The 17,125-nt window shown below is 44.3% G+C and overlaps 1 protein-coding gene across 2 annotated transcripts in view; it reads left to right on the forward strand.

The window, feature by feature from the left end:
- Positions 1-17,125, forward strand: part of LMNTD2 (lamin tail domain containing 2) — a 93,590-nt gene that overhangs the window by 53,018 nt on the left and 23,447 nt on the right. For both annotated transcript variants that reach the window (XM_077459018.1, XM_077459010.1), the window contains exon 3: positions 12,276-12,462. In XM_077459018.1, the coding sequence (XP_077315144.1) occupies positions 12,276-12,462 (187 nt within the window). The remainder of the gene's footprint in view (positions 1-12,275; positions 12,463-17,125) is intronic.

Consider the following 17,125-nt stretch of genomic DNA (forward strand, 5'->3'; position numbering starts at 1 on the left):
TATTGGCACATGGAAATATGCGTCTTTGATATCTATTGATGCCATGAATTCTCCCCCTTGCAGGGAGGAGACCACAGTGCGGATTGACTGCATCCGGAAGGTCTGGATATGTAAAAACCGGTTTAGGTCTCTCAGATCCAGGATAGGTCTGACACTTCCGTTTGGCTTTGGAACGGTGAAGAGATTTGAATAAAAACCTGAACCCTGCTCTTTCGGGCTCACTTCTACTATCACACCCTGGGATAGTAACTGATCTAAGGCCAGGAATAGCGGCTTCTGCTTTACTGGATCCTTGGGGATCCTTGACCTTAGGAAACGATAAGGTGGAATCTCCTGAAACTCTAGCCTGTAGCCCAGAGATACCGAAGAGATCACCCACTTGTCCTGAATCTCTTCCCGCCAGGCGCCTGCAAACTGCAGGAGCCTTCCCCCCACTCTGCCGAGCGGGGGCGCCCCTTCACAAGGAGGTCTTGGGGGTCTGCTTGGCAGGCTTTCGCCCCCAAGTCTTTTTCTGTCCCTGGGCTCGGCCCTGAGGCTTTCTAGCAGAGGAGGGCTGGGAAGGCCGTCGCCACTGTTTTGAGCTTGATGCTTCGGGAGAGAGAGTACGCCTGAATGAAGGACGTTTGCTCTTTTTGACTGGAAGGAGAGTAGACTTACCTCCTGAAATATTTTGGACGAACTTATCTAATTCTTCCCCAAACAAACGTTCCCCTTTAAACGGGAACCCAGTCAAATGCTTTTTGCATGACATCTGAGCAGCCCAATTTTTTAGCCATAGGGTCCTTCGCATGTGAACCAACATGAGGGACAAACGTGATGCTTGTTGGACAGAATCCAAAATCGCATCAATTATGAAACACAAGATGTGAGGCAATTCTGCATAATTCTCTACTTCCTCACTGGGAAGGAGTCCAAACATCTGTTTAACCTGTTCCTTGAGGAACTGACACAACCCCACGGCTGCGACTGTAGGTTGCACCACAGCACCAGCCATGGAAAAGGAGGCTTTTAATAAGGTTTCCAGCCTTTTGTCAGCTGGATCCTTAAATACCTGCGCATTATCCAAAGGACAAGTTAGGTTTTTATTCACACAAGAAACAGCCGCATCGACAGATGGGACCCCCCATTTCTTGGTGAAACTTTCCTCCACAGGATAATGCATAGAAAACCTTTTGGGAGGAGTAAACAGTTTATCGGGATGTCCCCAATCCTCATACATCAATTCATCCATTAAAGGATGAATTGGGAAGGAACAAGCAGTCTGTGGGGCTTTCCTGACTCCCAGGGAAGAGACAGAGGATGTAGCGACTTCAGCAGCCGGCATTCTGAATGTGGTACGCACCAATTCAGTATAATACTGCACCTGCTTTCTGAGTGCCTGGGAGGAGGGGACTATCTCCTCTTCCTCTGACTCATCCGACTGCTCATGATCCCTATCCAAAGATAGGGATCCCTCCTCATTTTCAGAACAAGTATCTGAGAGAGGGATTTCAGCAGAGGGAGGGGATCTACCCCTTTTCCTGCTATCTTTTAGGGAAGCAGAAATAAAATTCATGATCCTCCCTTCAAAACCCTCCAATGTAGCCCTAAGGGAGTCCTCAGTGACATAGACCGGGGCTGCGACATTAGGAGAGGCTGCAAAGCCTGAAAGGGGCACCGACTCGTCTTGAGAGGCAGGCTCCAGTCTTGCAGAGGGGGATGGTAATTTACAGGCACTTTTGGAACCCCTGGACCTAGGCGGTGACTTGCCAGTGCTCTTTTTACCTCCCCCTGAGACCCTCTTACGAGGAGACATAGTACTAAGCTACAAAGCAGAGGTACTAGTACAAATGCGATCACTGTTGCGCTTAAAGTCTCACAATAAATCAATATATGCTTAAACTGCACAACCTGATGCTGAGTAGGTGTCTTAAAGTTTGCCTGGATCCAATCCGCATGGATGCTTACAGCCCACAGCTCCTGTGTCTCCAGTTACAGTCCCCTGACGCTCTGGGCTTTTTAAAACTGCCGCCTGGCGCCTGCGCAGTACAGCGCCGTGCACACTAACGTGCACGGCTCGCAACCACACCCCCCCCCCCTCCTCCATTAGGCCGGGAGCACGCCCGACGCGCGTGCACGAGGACCGCGGAATCCGGGGGGGGGGGGGAGGAGAACCCAAAGGGAGCAACGTGGGACCCCTGACCTGCGTGGGACCCCTTTTTACCTTTAACTGTGGCAGGAACTGTAAGGAGACGTGAGTAGCTGGAGAACCAGGCTTTCACTGAGCGTGTTTCTATTGAAAGGCATGTAAGTATGCATCAGGCTACTCTTACTCCCTCTAGTGGTGGAAACCAGGTAAGACATACAACTACTCACAATGAAGAAATCCATTCATATATTTAAATATATAGGATGACTTCCCTTACCTGTCCCCGCCGCAGGAATTGCTGATATCAGACCAATTCCAGCCTTCACCCATCACGGCGGGTATTGTTAGCCAACCTTCAGGTATATCTGGGGCTCTTACGAAAAGATCCTCCCACCTGGGCCATGTAGAAAGCTCTGCCAGAAACTTACGGGCGCTCTGAGTAAACAGTACCCCAAGTCTGGTTTTCCCAGAGCCCAGTCTTCCAATGGAGAGGACTTACAGGCAAAACCTCGTTTCTTCGGCAGACGAGGCCCGGGTACCATACCATCATGGGAGTCAATATCGGCCCGAGGTATGGATCCGGTTTGTTGTAGCCCTTCGGCCCTCGCAGGGACCTGCATAGAGCTAAGTTTTACGTGACCATCAACCAGACACTGGCGAAAAAACTGAGGTGCCTCCCAGATGGGAGGGGTTATATAGGGGAGGAATTCTCTTTAATTAGGGTCAACCAGTGTCCAATCACCAGAGGTGCCTATATAACCCACTATGTAATGAAGCTCCTGTGTCCCGTGATGTATGATCAAGAAATAGTATTTGAACTTTTTCAGTCTATTTTACTTTTTCTAAAGGTCTACTGAAGGTTTATGCAGTGGACAGCTCAACATATAAAGGAAAAATACATTCAGTTATTTTTTTTTTGTATAGCCTAAATCAAGGATATGCAATTAGCGGACCTCCAGCTGTTGCAGAACTACAAGTCCCATGAGGCATAGCAAGACTCTGACAACCACAACAATGACACCCAGAGGCAGAGGCATGATGGGACATTGTAGTTTTGCAACAGCTGGATGTCTGCTAATTGCATATCCCTGGCCTAAATAAAACATATTGCTTGTAAATAGAGACGCACCAGTCAAGGCTTTGACCCCAAAGTTTTTGGAGCCAGGAGTAACTGCTCCTTCAACATCCTATGTAATTGCATACTAGCCATGCACCTACCACAAAATAGACATTGGGCTCAATTCATTATTACAAACCATGACTGTTCTCATTTTCAACATTCAATGCTTAAAACAAAGAACAGTATAGCAAATGACAATCCTTAAACTTCAGCCAATGCATAAGTTTTGCTTTTAGTTTCCATGGGGCAGGGTTATAATCTCTGTAAAGTTTCAATTTTCTCCATAGAGGAGATCAAGCAAGGGAAGAAATATTCCCGATGGGGCCACAGGCAGCATTAAAACCCTTATAGAAATCCTCACCCTTGACCACTTCCATTTAAAAAAAATATTTTATCATTGTCTGAGCCACCCTTGGAGAGATTTTTCTTATTTTAAAATGAGCCTTGTTCAGAGATTTTCTTTGGGGGGGGGGGGGGAATTTACTAAAATTGGAGCATGAAAAGTCTGGTACAGCGCTGCACAGAAACCAGTTTCTAGGCTGTCTTGTCAGTTTAATTGAGCAAGCCAAATTTAGAAGCTGACTGGCTACCATGCACAGCTAAGCCAGATTACGAGGGCTCCAGTTTTAGTACATCCCCCCTGTGTGTCTAAAGTCAAATTAGCCTTTACATTAATTAACCACTTGCCGACCGCCGCACGACGATGTACGTCGACAGAATGGCACGGGCAGGCATAAGGGCTTACATGTACGTCCTTGCCTGCCCGCGGGTCGGGGGCCCGATCGGGGGCCCGATCGGGCCCCCGCCCGGTGCCTGCGGCGGTCGGTATTCGTTCGGGAGCGATCCCGGACGAGGGGACGGCCATTCATTCATGGCCACCCCCTCGCGATCGCTCCCGACGAATGAAAATGCTCGATGACATCACTTCCTCTCCTGTAATGTAAACACAGGCAGAGGAAGTGAAGTAATCTCTCCTCGTGTCGGTCTTTTTCGTTCCGGCACCGAGGAGAGAGGATCGGTGAGTTGCACCAACACTACACTTACAGTAGAACACGCCAGGCACACTTTTCACCCCCCTGATCACCCCCCAATCACCCCCCAATCACCCCTGCCCCCCCCAGTCACAGTGACACCAATACTTTTTTTTTTTTTTTTTTCTTTTTTTTTTTTTTTTGCATTGGTGTCATTTGTGACTGTAATAACTGTTAGGGCAGTTAGGGCTAGCCCCCTTCAGCTCTAGGGTGCCCCCCTAACCCCCCCAATAAAGGTTTAACCCCGTGATCACCCCCCGTCGCCAGTATCACTAATAAGCGATCGTTTTTCTGATCGCTGTATTAGTGTCACAGGTGACGCTAGTTAGGCAGGTAAGTATTTAGGTTCGCTGCAGCTTTTTATAGCGTCAGGGACCCCCATATACTACCGCATAGCCCCCTGATTGCCCCCCAGTTAACCCTTTCACCAGTGATCACCATATAACGGTTACAGGTGACGCTGGTTGGTTAGTTATTTTTTTTTTGTTTCAGGGCACCCGCCATTTATTACCTAATAAAGGTTTAACCCCCTGATCACCCGGCGGGTGATATAAGTTTGAGGGTCAGATAAGGCCTGCGTCGCCCCAGCGTCAGGTTAGTGCCAGTACCGCTAACACCCACGCGCAAAGCATACACCTCCCTTAGTAATATAGTATCTGATCAGATCTATATTAGCGTTGCCAGCATTTTAGGTTTCCCAAAACGCATTGTTAGCGGGATCAGCCCAGATACCTGCTAGCACCTGCGTTTAGCCCCTCCGCCAAGCCCAGCCCAGCCCACCCAAGTGCAGTATCGATCAATCACTGTCACTTACAAAACACAACACACATAACTGCAGCGTTCGCAGAGTCAGGCTTGATCCCTGTGATCGCTAACAGTTTTTTTTGTAGCGTTTTGAAACAGTCGCTGACAGGCTAGGTGCTTTTTTACCTGTGAGTCTCACTAGTGTACCCCTAAATTTAGAGCCCAAAATTGCAAAGCGAAGGTACACTAGTGAAGAGGCCTACACGTTTCTGAGCATGACAGATAGTGAAGAGGACGTCACTCATCTGTCAGATTCAGGCTCAGAATACGATCCTGTAGAGGACAGCGGCTCCATGACAGATAGCTCTGACGACGGAGATGAGGCCTCTGTTAGGGACAGGTGTGCCCAATCCCGAATGTATTCTGTTGTTGAGGTGCATAAACCGCAGGCCACTCGTATGGAGCAGAGACGTACTAGAGCCGCTCATCCTTCTGGTGAACTGGCAAGCACCAGCGGCCTAGTACACCCTGGACCTACATCCAGCACTGCAGTAACACGTGGTGACGTGGCGAGTCCCATAAGTGCAGTTCAAGCTGGCGAGGTGGCAAGCACAAGTAGTGTCCCGCTGCCACCAAGAAGAAGACAAAGACAGGCCCGTCGTACCCATAGTGCCCTTCCTGCAGAATTCGCCAATCCTATTTGGGTGCCCACCACTTCTGCAGAACCCGTACTTCCCCCATTCACTGGCCAACCTGGCATTAACGTGGAAACAGTTGATTTTACGACACTTGACTTTTACTCACTGTTTTTCACCGAAGATCTCTATAGATCTATTGTGGACCAAACCAATTTGTACGCTGCTCAACACATCGCCACTATTCCCCAGTCCGCCCTTGCCAGACAATGGAAACCAGTTACGGTTTCCGAATTTAAAATCTTTCTGGGCCTCTCCCTCAACATGGGCATAACCAAAAAGAGTGAGTTGCGGTCATATTGGTCCACTGACCCAATTCACCATATGCGCGTGTTCTCTGCTTCCATGTCCAGGGCACGATACGAGATGATTTTGCGGTTCATGCACTTCAGCGACAATGAACTCTGTCGTCCTCGTGGAGACCCTGAATACGATCGGCTCTACAAAATTCGGCCCCTCATAAACCACTTCAACCAACGTTTTGCAGACTTGTTTACTCCCGATCAAGTTGTCTGCGTTGATGAGTCCCTGATTAAGTTTTCTGGTCGCTTGTCATTCAAACAATACGTCCCCAACAAGCGTTCCAGATACGGGGTCAAGATGTATAAGCTCTGTGACAGGGCCACAGGCTATACACGTAGTTTCATGGTTTATGAGGGTAAAGATAGTCACGTAGAGCCGGAGAACTGCCCTGACTACATAGGAAGCGCTGGCAAGATAGTGTGGGACATGGTGTCACCCTTATTCGGAAAGGGGTACCACTTGTACGTGGACAATTATTACACAAGCGTGCCACTGTTTAGTCACTTGTTTGATCAGCAGATTGGAGCATGTGGCACCGTGCGACCTAATCGCCGGGGCTTTCCCCAGCGGCTTGTAGAGTCCCGTCTTAGGCTGGGGGAGAGAGCCTGCTTGCGCAGTAATAATTTGCTCGCTATGAAGTGGAGGGATAATAAGAATGTTTTCGTTCTTACCTCCCTTCATGCAGACACGACGGTCCAAATTCCTACGGCGACTGGTATTGTGGAGAAACCCCTCTGTGTCCACAAATATAACCTTAACATGGGAGGGGTGGACCTCAATGACCAGTTGTTGGCGCCGTATCTAGTTGCCCGTAAGTCCAGACGCTGGTACAAAAAAGTGTCTGTTTATTTATTCCAATTGGCTATACTGAATGCTTATGTACTACACAAAGCTTCAGGACGGACTGGATCCTTCCTCAAATTCCAGGAGGATATCGTCAGAGCCCTTCTGTATCCAGGCGGTGCTCCACCTCACCTTCCCCTACCAGATGCAGTAAGCCGGCTGCATGAGAGGCATTATTCTTATGTCCTCCCGAGTACCCCTACCCAACGAGCCCCCCAAAGAAAATGTCGTGTCTGCAGAAAGCGCGGATTTAGGCGTGACACCCGTTCTTATTGTCCACGCTGTCCTGGCAATCCTGGTCTTTGTCAGGGTGAGTGTCTTGAACGCTACCATGAACTAGTTGAGTATTAGCGTAGGGTACAGCATTGCACAGGCTAGGCACACGTTCACAGGGTCTCCCAAGATGCCATCACATTTTGAGAGACCCAAACCGCTGGAACCGTTACAACAGAAGTGTTAGGCCGCGTACACACGGGCGGACTGTTCGCCCAACTTTGTCCGCTGAACAGTGTTTGGGCGGACAGTCCGCTCGTGTGTGGGCTTTCAGCGGACAGTTTCAGCGGACAGTTGGACGGACAAGGTTTTTCGGAATTTCCGAAAAACTGTCCGCTGAAACCTTGTTTCAGCGAACAGTCCGCTCATGTGTAGGCTTGTTCGTCAAACAAAGTTGCGCGCATGCTCAGAAAGGATTTTCACGCCGAAAGCTATAATGCAGTGTATAGGACGTCGTATTTTTCGTCCCGTCGTACGTGCCGTTCACGTCATCGCGCACGGTTTCAGCAAACTGTTCGTTCGTCGTGTGTGGCCATGTCCGTCCATGCTAATTTTGAGCGGACTGTTTGCCGAAACTGTTGGACGGACAAAGTTGGGCGAACAGTCCGCCCGTGTGTACGCGGCCTTAAAGTTACATAAAAAAGTGTTAAAAAAAAAAAAAAAAAAAGTAAAAAAACCAAAAAACCAAAAAAAATATAAAATAAAAAAACCAAAAATAGTTGTCGTTTTATTGTTCTCTCTCTCTCTCTATTCTCTCTCTATTGTTCTGCTCCTTTGTACTGTATTCTATTCTGCAATGTTTTATTGTTAACCATTTTTTGTTTTCAGGTACGCCATTCAGCTGTAGCGTGGATTTATTTATCTTGACAGCAACAGCGTTTGCTCCCACGATACGTAAAGCCACGACTCCAGCGCTGTTGGAGGTGATTTCACCACCACAGTTAAAAAAGAGCATATATGCCGAAGCATGGGGGCATAAGGGGTGGAGGAGCGATTTTGCTCCTAATGCCACGTACATACAGTCAAAATTCCGACGGAGGGTTTGCCCGTGGAAAAGTTTGAATGTATGTACGCGGCATAACTTTTTTGCGGGAGGATGCCCCCATGCTTCGGCATATATATATTTTAGGCACAGATTGTGTTAAATGTGTTATTTTTTGCTATTTTTTTTGTATTTGCTTTGCAGGTATGGTACGTCTTACTGTTATACTGTAATGTTACTTTGTTTTATTGTTAACCATCATTTGCTTAGCAGGTACGCCATTCAGTTGCAGCGCGGATTTATTTATCTTGACAGCAACAGCGTTTGCTCCCATGATACATAAAGCCGCGACTCCAGCACTGTCGGGGGTGATTTCACCACCACAGTTAAAAAAGAGCATATATGCCGAAGCATGGGGGCATACGGGGTGGAGGAGCGATCTGCTCCTACCTTTTGCGGGAGGATGCCCCCATGCTTCGGCATATATAAATGGTGCATGTATGCCCACCATTAGAAGTGGGTGGATGAAGGGAGGTATCTAATGGTGGGCATACCCACCGATCAATATTTTTTTTTTCGTTCAGCCCACAGGCTGCATGAAAAAAAAATTACAATATATGCCCAACCAGTTCCAGCAACATACTGGTATGTTGCGGGACTTTGAGTGCTTATACCAGAATGATGCCTGCAGGTTTAGGTATCATCTTGGTATCATTCTTTTCAGCCAGCGGTCGGCTTTTATGTAAAAGCAATCCTAGTGGCTAATTAGCCTCTAGACTACTTTTACAAGCAGTGGGAGGGAATGTCCCCCCCCCCCCCGCACCATCTTCCATGGTTTTCTCAGGCTCTCCTGTCCCAACAGGGAACCTGAGAATGTAGCCGGTGGTTCCGCCAGCTGACCATAGAGCTGATCAGAGACCAGAATGGCTCCAATCATCTCTATGGCCTAAGACACCGGAAGCTACGAGCATTTCATGACTTAGATTTTGCGGGATGTAAACAGCGCCATTGGGAAATTGGGAAAGCATTTTATCACACCGATCTTGGTGTGGTCAGATGCTTTGAGGACAGAGGAGAGATCTAGGGTCTGATAGACCCTAATTTTTTTAAAAAAGAGTACCTGTCACTACCTATTGCAATCATAGGGGATATTTACATTCCCTGAGATAACAATAAAAATCATAAAAAAATATATATAAATGAAAGGAACAGTTTAAAAATAAAATAAAAAAGCAAAATAAATAATAAAAAAAATAAAAATAAAAAAAAACACCCCTGTCCCCCCCTGCTAAGGCGCAACGTGGAACGCAAGCGTTGGTCTGGTGTCATATGTAAACAGCAATTGCACCATGCATGTGAGGTATCACCACGAAGGTCAGATCGAGGGTACTAATTTTAGCAGTAGACCTCCTCCGTAAATCTAAAGTGGTCACCTGTAAAGGCATTTAAAGGCTTTTAAAAATGTACGTAGTTTGTCGCCGCTGCACGTTTCTGCGCAATTTTAAAGCATGTCATGTTTGGTATCCATGTACTCGGCCTAAGATCATATTTTTTATTTCATCAAACATTTGGGCAATATATTGATTTTTAGTGCATTAAAATAAAAAAAAGTGTGTTTTTTCCCCAAAAAATGCGTTTGAAAAATCGCTGCGCAAATACCGTGTGAAAAAAAAAAATGAAACACCCACTATTTTAATCGGTAGGGCTTTTGCTTTAAAAAAAACACTTCATGTTTGGGGGTTCAAAGTAATTTTCTTGCAAAAAAAAATATTTTTTCATGTAAACAAAAAGTGTCAGAAAGGGCTTTTTCTTCAAGTGGTTAGAAGAGTGGGTGATGTGTGACATAAGCTTCTAAATGTTGTGCATAAAATGCCAGGACAGTTCAAAACCTCCCCAAATGACCCCATTTTAGAAAGTAGACACCCCAAGCTATTTTCTGAGAGGCATGTCGAGTCCATGGAATATTTTATATTTTGACAAAAGTTGTGGAAAAAATACATTATTATTTTTTTTTTTTTTTTTTTTTGCACAAAGTTGTCATTAAATGATATATTGCTCAAACATGCCATGGTTATATGTAAAATTACACCCCAAAATACATTCTGTTGCTTCTCCTGAGTACGGGGATACCACAAGTGTGAGACCTTTTGGGAGCCTAACCGCGTACGGTACCCCAAAATCCAAGCACCACCTTCAGGATTTCTAAGGGTGTAAATTTTTGATTTCATTCCTCACTGCCTATCACAGTTTCGGAGGCCATGGAATGCCCAGATAGCACAAAATCCCCCCAAGTGACCCCATTTTGGAAAGGAGACACCCCAAGCTATTTGCCGAGAGGTATGGTTAGTATTTTGCAGACCTTCATTTTTGTCACAAAGTTTTGAAAATTGAAAAAAAGAAAAAAAATATACATTATTTTTTTTTTCTTCATTTTCAAAAACAAATGAGAGCTGCAAAATACTCACCATGCCTCTTGGCAAATAGCTTGGGGTGTCTACTTTCCAAAATGGGGTCATTTTGGGGGGTTTTGTGCTATTTTGGCATTTTATGGCCTTCAAAACTGTGATAGGTAGTGAGGTGTGAAATCAAATATTTACACCCTTAGAAATCCTGAAGGCGGTTCTTGGTTTTCGGGGCCCCGTACGCGACTAGACTCCCAAAAAGTCCCACACATGTGGTATCCCCGTACTCAGGAGAAGCAGCAGAATTTATTTTGGGGCGTTATTTCACATATGCCCCTGGCATGTGTGAGCAATATATCATTTAGTGACAACTTTGTGAAAAAAATAAATAAATAAATAAAAGTTTGTACATTTCCCGCAACTTGTGGCAAAATATAAAATATTCCATGGACTCAACATGCCTCTCAGCAAATAGCTTGGGGTGTCTACTTTCTAAAATGGGGTCATTTGGGGGGGTTTTGTGCCATCTTGGCATTTTATGGCCTTCAAAACTGTAATAGGTAGTGAGGCGTGAAATCAAAAATTTACGCCCTTAGAAAGCCTGAAGGCGGTGCTTGGTTTTCGGGGCCCCGTACGCGGCTAGGCTCCCAAAAAATCCCACACATGTGGTATCCCCGTACTCAGGAGAAGCAGCAGAATTTATTTTGGGGTGTCATTTCACATATGCCCATGGCATGTGTGAGCAATATATCATTTAGTGACAACTTTGTGAAAAAAAATAAAAGTTTGTAATTTTCCCGCAACTTGTGGCAAAATATAAAATATTCCATGGACTCAACATGCCTCTCAGCAAATAGCTTGGGGTGTCTACTTTCTAAAATGGGGTCATTTGTGGGGGTTTTGTGCCATCTTGGCATTTTATGGCCTTCAAAACTGTGATAGGTAGTGAGGAGTAAAATGACATATGTATGCCCTTAGAAATCCTGAAGGCGGTGCTTGGCTTTCGGGGCCCCGTACGCGGCTAGGCTTCCAAAAAGTCGACCACATGTGGTATCCCCGTACTCACTAGAAGCAGCAGAATGTATTTTGGGGTACAATTCCACATATAACCATGGCATGTGTGAGCAATATATCATTTAGTGACAACTTTGTGTAAAAAAAAAAAAAAAAAAAATATTCAATGGGCTCAACATGCCTCTTATCAATTTCCTTAGGGTGTCTACTTTCCAAAATGGGGTCATTTGGGGGGGTTTTGTACTGCCCTGCCATTTTAGCACCTCAAGAAATGAGATAGGCAGTCATAAACTAAAAGCTGCGTAAATTCCAGAAAATGTACCTTCGTTTTTAGATGTGACAACTTTTGCGCAAACCAATAAATATACAGTTATTGACTTTTTTTTTACCAAAGACATGTGGCTGAATACATTTTGGCCTAAATGTATGACTAAAATTGAGTTTATTGGATTTTTCTAATAACAAAAAGTAGAAAATATCATTTTTTTTCAAAATTTGCGGTCTTTTTACGTTTATATCGCAAAAAATAAAAATCGCAGAGGCAATCAAATACCATCAAAAGAAAGCTCTATTTGTGGGAAGAAAAGGACGCAAATTTCGTTTGGGTACAACATTGCATGACCGCGCAATTACCAGTTAAAGCAGCGCAGTGCCAAAGTGTAAAAAGACCTCTGGTCATTTACCAGCAAAATGGTCCGGTCTGAAGGTGGTTAAACAAATGTTTTTTTTTTTTCTTTTAGCTCTCCTTGTCCTTTGAAGATTACTGAAGTCAATTCCTTGGGCCACTTTGTTCGGATAGTGAACTCTTCTCCACACCAAGCTGTTGATATAAGTGGCTACATCCTGTGGCAGCTGGAAGGAGGACATGCTGTGTCTATGTATCGCTTTCCACAGAACTTGATCCTTCCTGCTCACCAGCATGTAACGGTAAGGAGAAGACACCAATTCAGTCCCATAGAGTTATGGGGGGGGGGGGGGGGGTACAAAGAAGTAAAACAAGGTACACTGTAATTTATTATATTATAGTTTTCTACAAGGTAATTGATAGTCTTTTCATTTTTTTTTTCCATTACTCTTGCAGTTTTTGTGCTTGTTTTTCAAGAAATATTTGCTTGGATTACCTGCACTGTGGATCGGTTTTCTCTTTACATGTTATATGGCAATACATGCTTTGTGTAGTAGGCTGAGGCCCTCTACTATCCTTGTGATGACTTTAAAATTTTTCTTTGGGGTCTACTCTTTCTGGTAAGAGTGTATAGGTGTCCTGGTGGTTAAATGGAAGAAGTCACTGGATGGGATTTTTATTATGAAATAAGTAGTACATTGGTTCCTAATTACACAATTCACTTTTTGTGACATTTTGGACAGAGTTATTGCAATATATCGCTGTATCATGATTTTGTGAATCTGTATTATGTTATGTTAAGTTTATGAATTCTGTATGATATGTTTGCACATGTTTGAGCTGCGCAGTAGTATTTGCACAAGTGTTTGATTTAAAGGAACAGCGCAGCAATTTTTCAGGTTTTAAGTATAATATCTTATATTGAGGTATTTGATGCATGTGGTTTCTATGAAATATTATAACTGTATAATTTTTTAATTTTTCACTGCACTGAGCTCCTGCGTGCCAACCCACAAATCTCCATATCTAATATCCATATCTAACACAACATAAATATGGTATAAAACGAAAAGTGCTCTGCTACAGGTTCTGCTACTCTTTCATTATCTTCTGGAAGCAGAAACTGGCTCTCCGTGGCCATGAGCCATCACTCATCTAACTTTTGAATACTCCAAAATAATAAATGTATTTTTTGTGGTACTTCAGTCTGGCTTGATATGTCAGCCTCTGGTAAACCTTTACACAGAAGGACTGAAAGAGTGAAGCTGGCCATAGATGCAGGACCGTTTTTAAGGCAGGGCAAAAAGGGCAGCTGCCCTGGGCCCATCATTGTTGTGGTGTCCAAAGCAGCTGCCTCATAATAATCAATTTTACCTGTTCAAATTCCCTTGTCCCTTGAAGTTTTAGTCCTGTGCTGTGTTCTCAGTGTGAAGTCCTGTTACTAATGCTACTCTGTCCTATTGCCATGCACAGATGACTCACCTGCAGACCCTGTGTTTACATGTAAATAACCTGCATTAATATGTAAATAGCCATGGACCGACGACATTGATATGTAAATAGAGGCAGCATTCATATGTACAGTGCCTTGAAAAAGTATTTATACCCCATGAAATTTCCCACATTTTGTGATGTTGCAATCAAAAATGTAAATGTATTTTATTGGGGTTTTATGTGAAAGACCAACACAACTTGGCACATGATTGTGAAGCGGAAGGAAAATGATAAATGGTTTTACATTTTTTTTACAAATAAATATCTGAAAAGTGTGGCGGCCATTTGTATTCAGCCCTCCTTAGTCAATACTTTGTAGAACCATCTTTCACTGCAATTAAAGCTACAAGTCTTTTTGGTATGTCTCTACTAGCTTTGCACATCTAGAGAGTGAACTTTTTGCCCATTCTTCTTTGCAAAATAGCTCAAGCTCTGTCAGATTTGATAAAGAGCGAACAGAAAATTTCAAATCTTGCCACAGATTTTCAATTGGATTTAGGTCTGGACTTTGACTGGGCCATTCTAGCACATGTATATGCTTTGATCTAAACCATTCCATTGTAGCATGGGTTGTATGTCTAGGGTTGTTTTCCTGCTTTCCTTGCCCCAGTCTCAAGTCTTTTGCAGACTCTAATTCCCCGTACACACGATCGGAATTTTGGTCAGAAAAAGCTCTGATGGTTTTCCCAACGGAATTCCGACTGGATTTTGCTTAAGCTGTCTTGCATACACACGGTCACACCAAATTCCGACCGTCAAGAATGCGGTGACGTATGACGGGACTAGAAAAAGGAAGTTCAATAGACAGTAGCCAGTAGCTTCCGTCTCGTAGTTGAATCTGAGCATGCCTGAGTTTTTGTGCGTCGGAATTGCATACACACGGAATTTTATGTCGGAAAAATTGAGAACCTGCTCTCAATATTTTGCTGGCGGAAATTAGGCCAGCAAAATTCCGATGGAGCATACACACATCGCATTTTTTCAGACGAAAAGCTCTCATCGGTCTTTTGATGGCCAAAATTCCGACCATGTGTACGCGGCATTACAGGTTTTCTTCTAATATTGTCATGTATTTGACTTCATTCATCTCCCTATCAACTCTAGCCAGCTTCCCTGTTCCTGCTGAAGAAACGCATCCCCACAACATGATGATGCCACCGCCATGTTTCATGGCAGTGATGGTGTGTTCTTTGTGATGTGCAGTGTTAGTTTTCCGCCACACATAACATTTTGAATACACCGCTCCTTCACCACTCCAAAGATGCCGGTAGCAGGACTTTTTTCACCATCCTGCCAGCTCACCGCTCCAGTGAGAAAGCCTTCCGGCTTTCACACTGGAGTGAAAGGGCCATTTTTTTCAGGCGCTACACAGGCTCTATTTTTAGTGCTGTCGTGCCTGAAAACCGCCTCGGTGTGAAAGGGGCCTTATGGATTTCTTTCAACATTGGCTTTCTTCTTGCCACTCTTCTATAAAGGCCAGATTTGTGGAGTGCACAACTAATAGTTGTCCTGAGGACAGATTCTCCTACCTGAGCTGTGGTTCTCTGCAGCTCCTCCAGAGTTACCTTTTGGCTGCTTCTCTGATTAATGTTTTCCTTGCATGGCTTGTCAGTTTAGTTGGATGGCCATGTCTTGATGATGGATTGAACAGTGCTCCGTGAGATGTTCAAAGCATGGGATATTTTTTATAACCTAACCCCACTTTAAACTTCTCCACAACTTTATCCCTGACCTGTCTGGTGTGTTCCTTGGCCTTGTTGATGCTGTTTGTTCACTAAAGTTCTCTAACAAACCTCTGAGGGCTTCACAGAACAACTATATTTATACTAAGATTAAATTACACATAGATGGACTCTATTATTTAGGCGACTTCTGATGGCAAATTATTCCACTAGTTAGGGGTATCAGAGTAAAGGGGTCTGAATACAAATGCACGTCACACTTTTTAGATATTTATATGTAAATTTATATTTTTTATATGTAAAAAATGTGAAAACCATTTATCATCTGTCTTCCACTTCACAATTGTGGGCCACTTTGTGTTGGTTTATCACATAAAATCCCAATAAAATATATTTGCGTTTTTGATTGTAATATCACAAAATGTGGAATATTTAAAGGGGTATGAATACTTTTTTAAAGCACTGTATATCATGCTCCCCTATGGTCATATTCACCATCACTTCTGCTGAATGCTGCCCACTGGGGAGGCATGCTGGAAAGTCTTGCCTACAACTGTGGTCATTAAAGTGGTTGTAAACCCTTACAAACCACTTTGACCTACAGGTAAGCCTAGATTAAGGCTTACCTGTAGGTCCAAGAAATATCTCCTAAACCTATACGGTTTAGGAGATATTTGCCCGAAGACAGGCACCGCTGTCTACGGCGCATGCGTGGGAGTGACGTCATCGCGGCTTCGCCGAATGACAGCGGCGGAGCTGCGAGACCCCACCGAGAAGATGGATGCGCTGGACTAAGCTGGATCCTGTGTCAGGTAAGTGACACATAATGGGCTACTATGTGATGCATAGTAGTCCATTATGCTTTGCCTTTGCAGGGAATGAAAGAGGAAGTAAACCCAACAGCCTGTTCTGCAAAGGTAAGCAAATTGGAGGTGGAGCACTTTTTCAAAATAACATGGTGCCACAGCACCCTGAATTTTGTTGCATGTGAATACGCACATCTCACGCATCTGCTGAGATGTGCGTATTCACATGCAACAAAATTCAGGGTTCTGTTAACACATAATGGCACTGCTTTGTATCTGCTAAAGGGTAGCACTTTTCTGGGGTGGCAGGAAAGCGATTTTGCATGTGTTCCCAACACACACAAATGTGAACGCGGGCTAAATGTCTCAGTTACATTGGTGGTCAGTGTAAATCTTCTCATTACATTGGGGCTTGGTGTACAATCCTTTCATTCACACTAGTGGCCAGTGTTAAGATCCCCTTTACATTGTTGGTCAGTGTATATCCCTCTTTACATTAGTGGTTTGTGTAAAAGTTCCTTTTTATATTGGTAATCAGTAAAAACAATCCAAACTTGCATTTGTGGTCAATTCAAATCCTCCCTTACATTGGTGGTCCATGTAGAAGCCCCCTTTATTGGGCGTTAATGTAAAATCCAATATTACATTGGTTGTCAGTGTAAATGCTTCATTACGTTGGTGATCAGTGTACATTTTCCTTCACATTGGTGGTAAGTGCAGAATTGCCCTTACACTGGTGGTCATTGTAAATCTCTCTTTATATTGGTGGTCAGTGTAAATCCCCACTAACATTGGTGATCATTAGAGGTCATGGAGGTCATTGTATATTCCTCCTTACACTGGTGGTTGGTGTAAATGCTCCTATTAGATTGGTGTCAATGTAGAAATCCCTCTTTATATTGGTGGGTGGCATAAAATCCCCCATTACATTGGTTGTCAGTGTAAATCCCCCCTCACATTGGTGGTCACTGAAAGTTCCCCAT

The sequence above is a fragment of the Lithobates pipiens genome, unplaced genomic scaffold (assembly GCF_037356315.1).
Source record: "Lithobates pipiens isolate NorthernLeopardFrog02 unplaced genomic scaffold, aLitPip1_a1.2 Scaffold_10, whole genome shotgun sequence".
Lineage (NCBI taxonomy): Eukaryota > Metazoa > Chordata > Amphibia > Anura > Ranidae > Lithobates > Lithobates pipiens.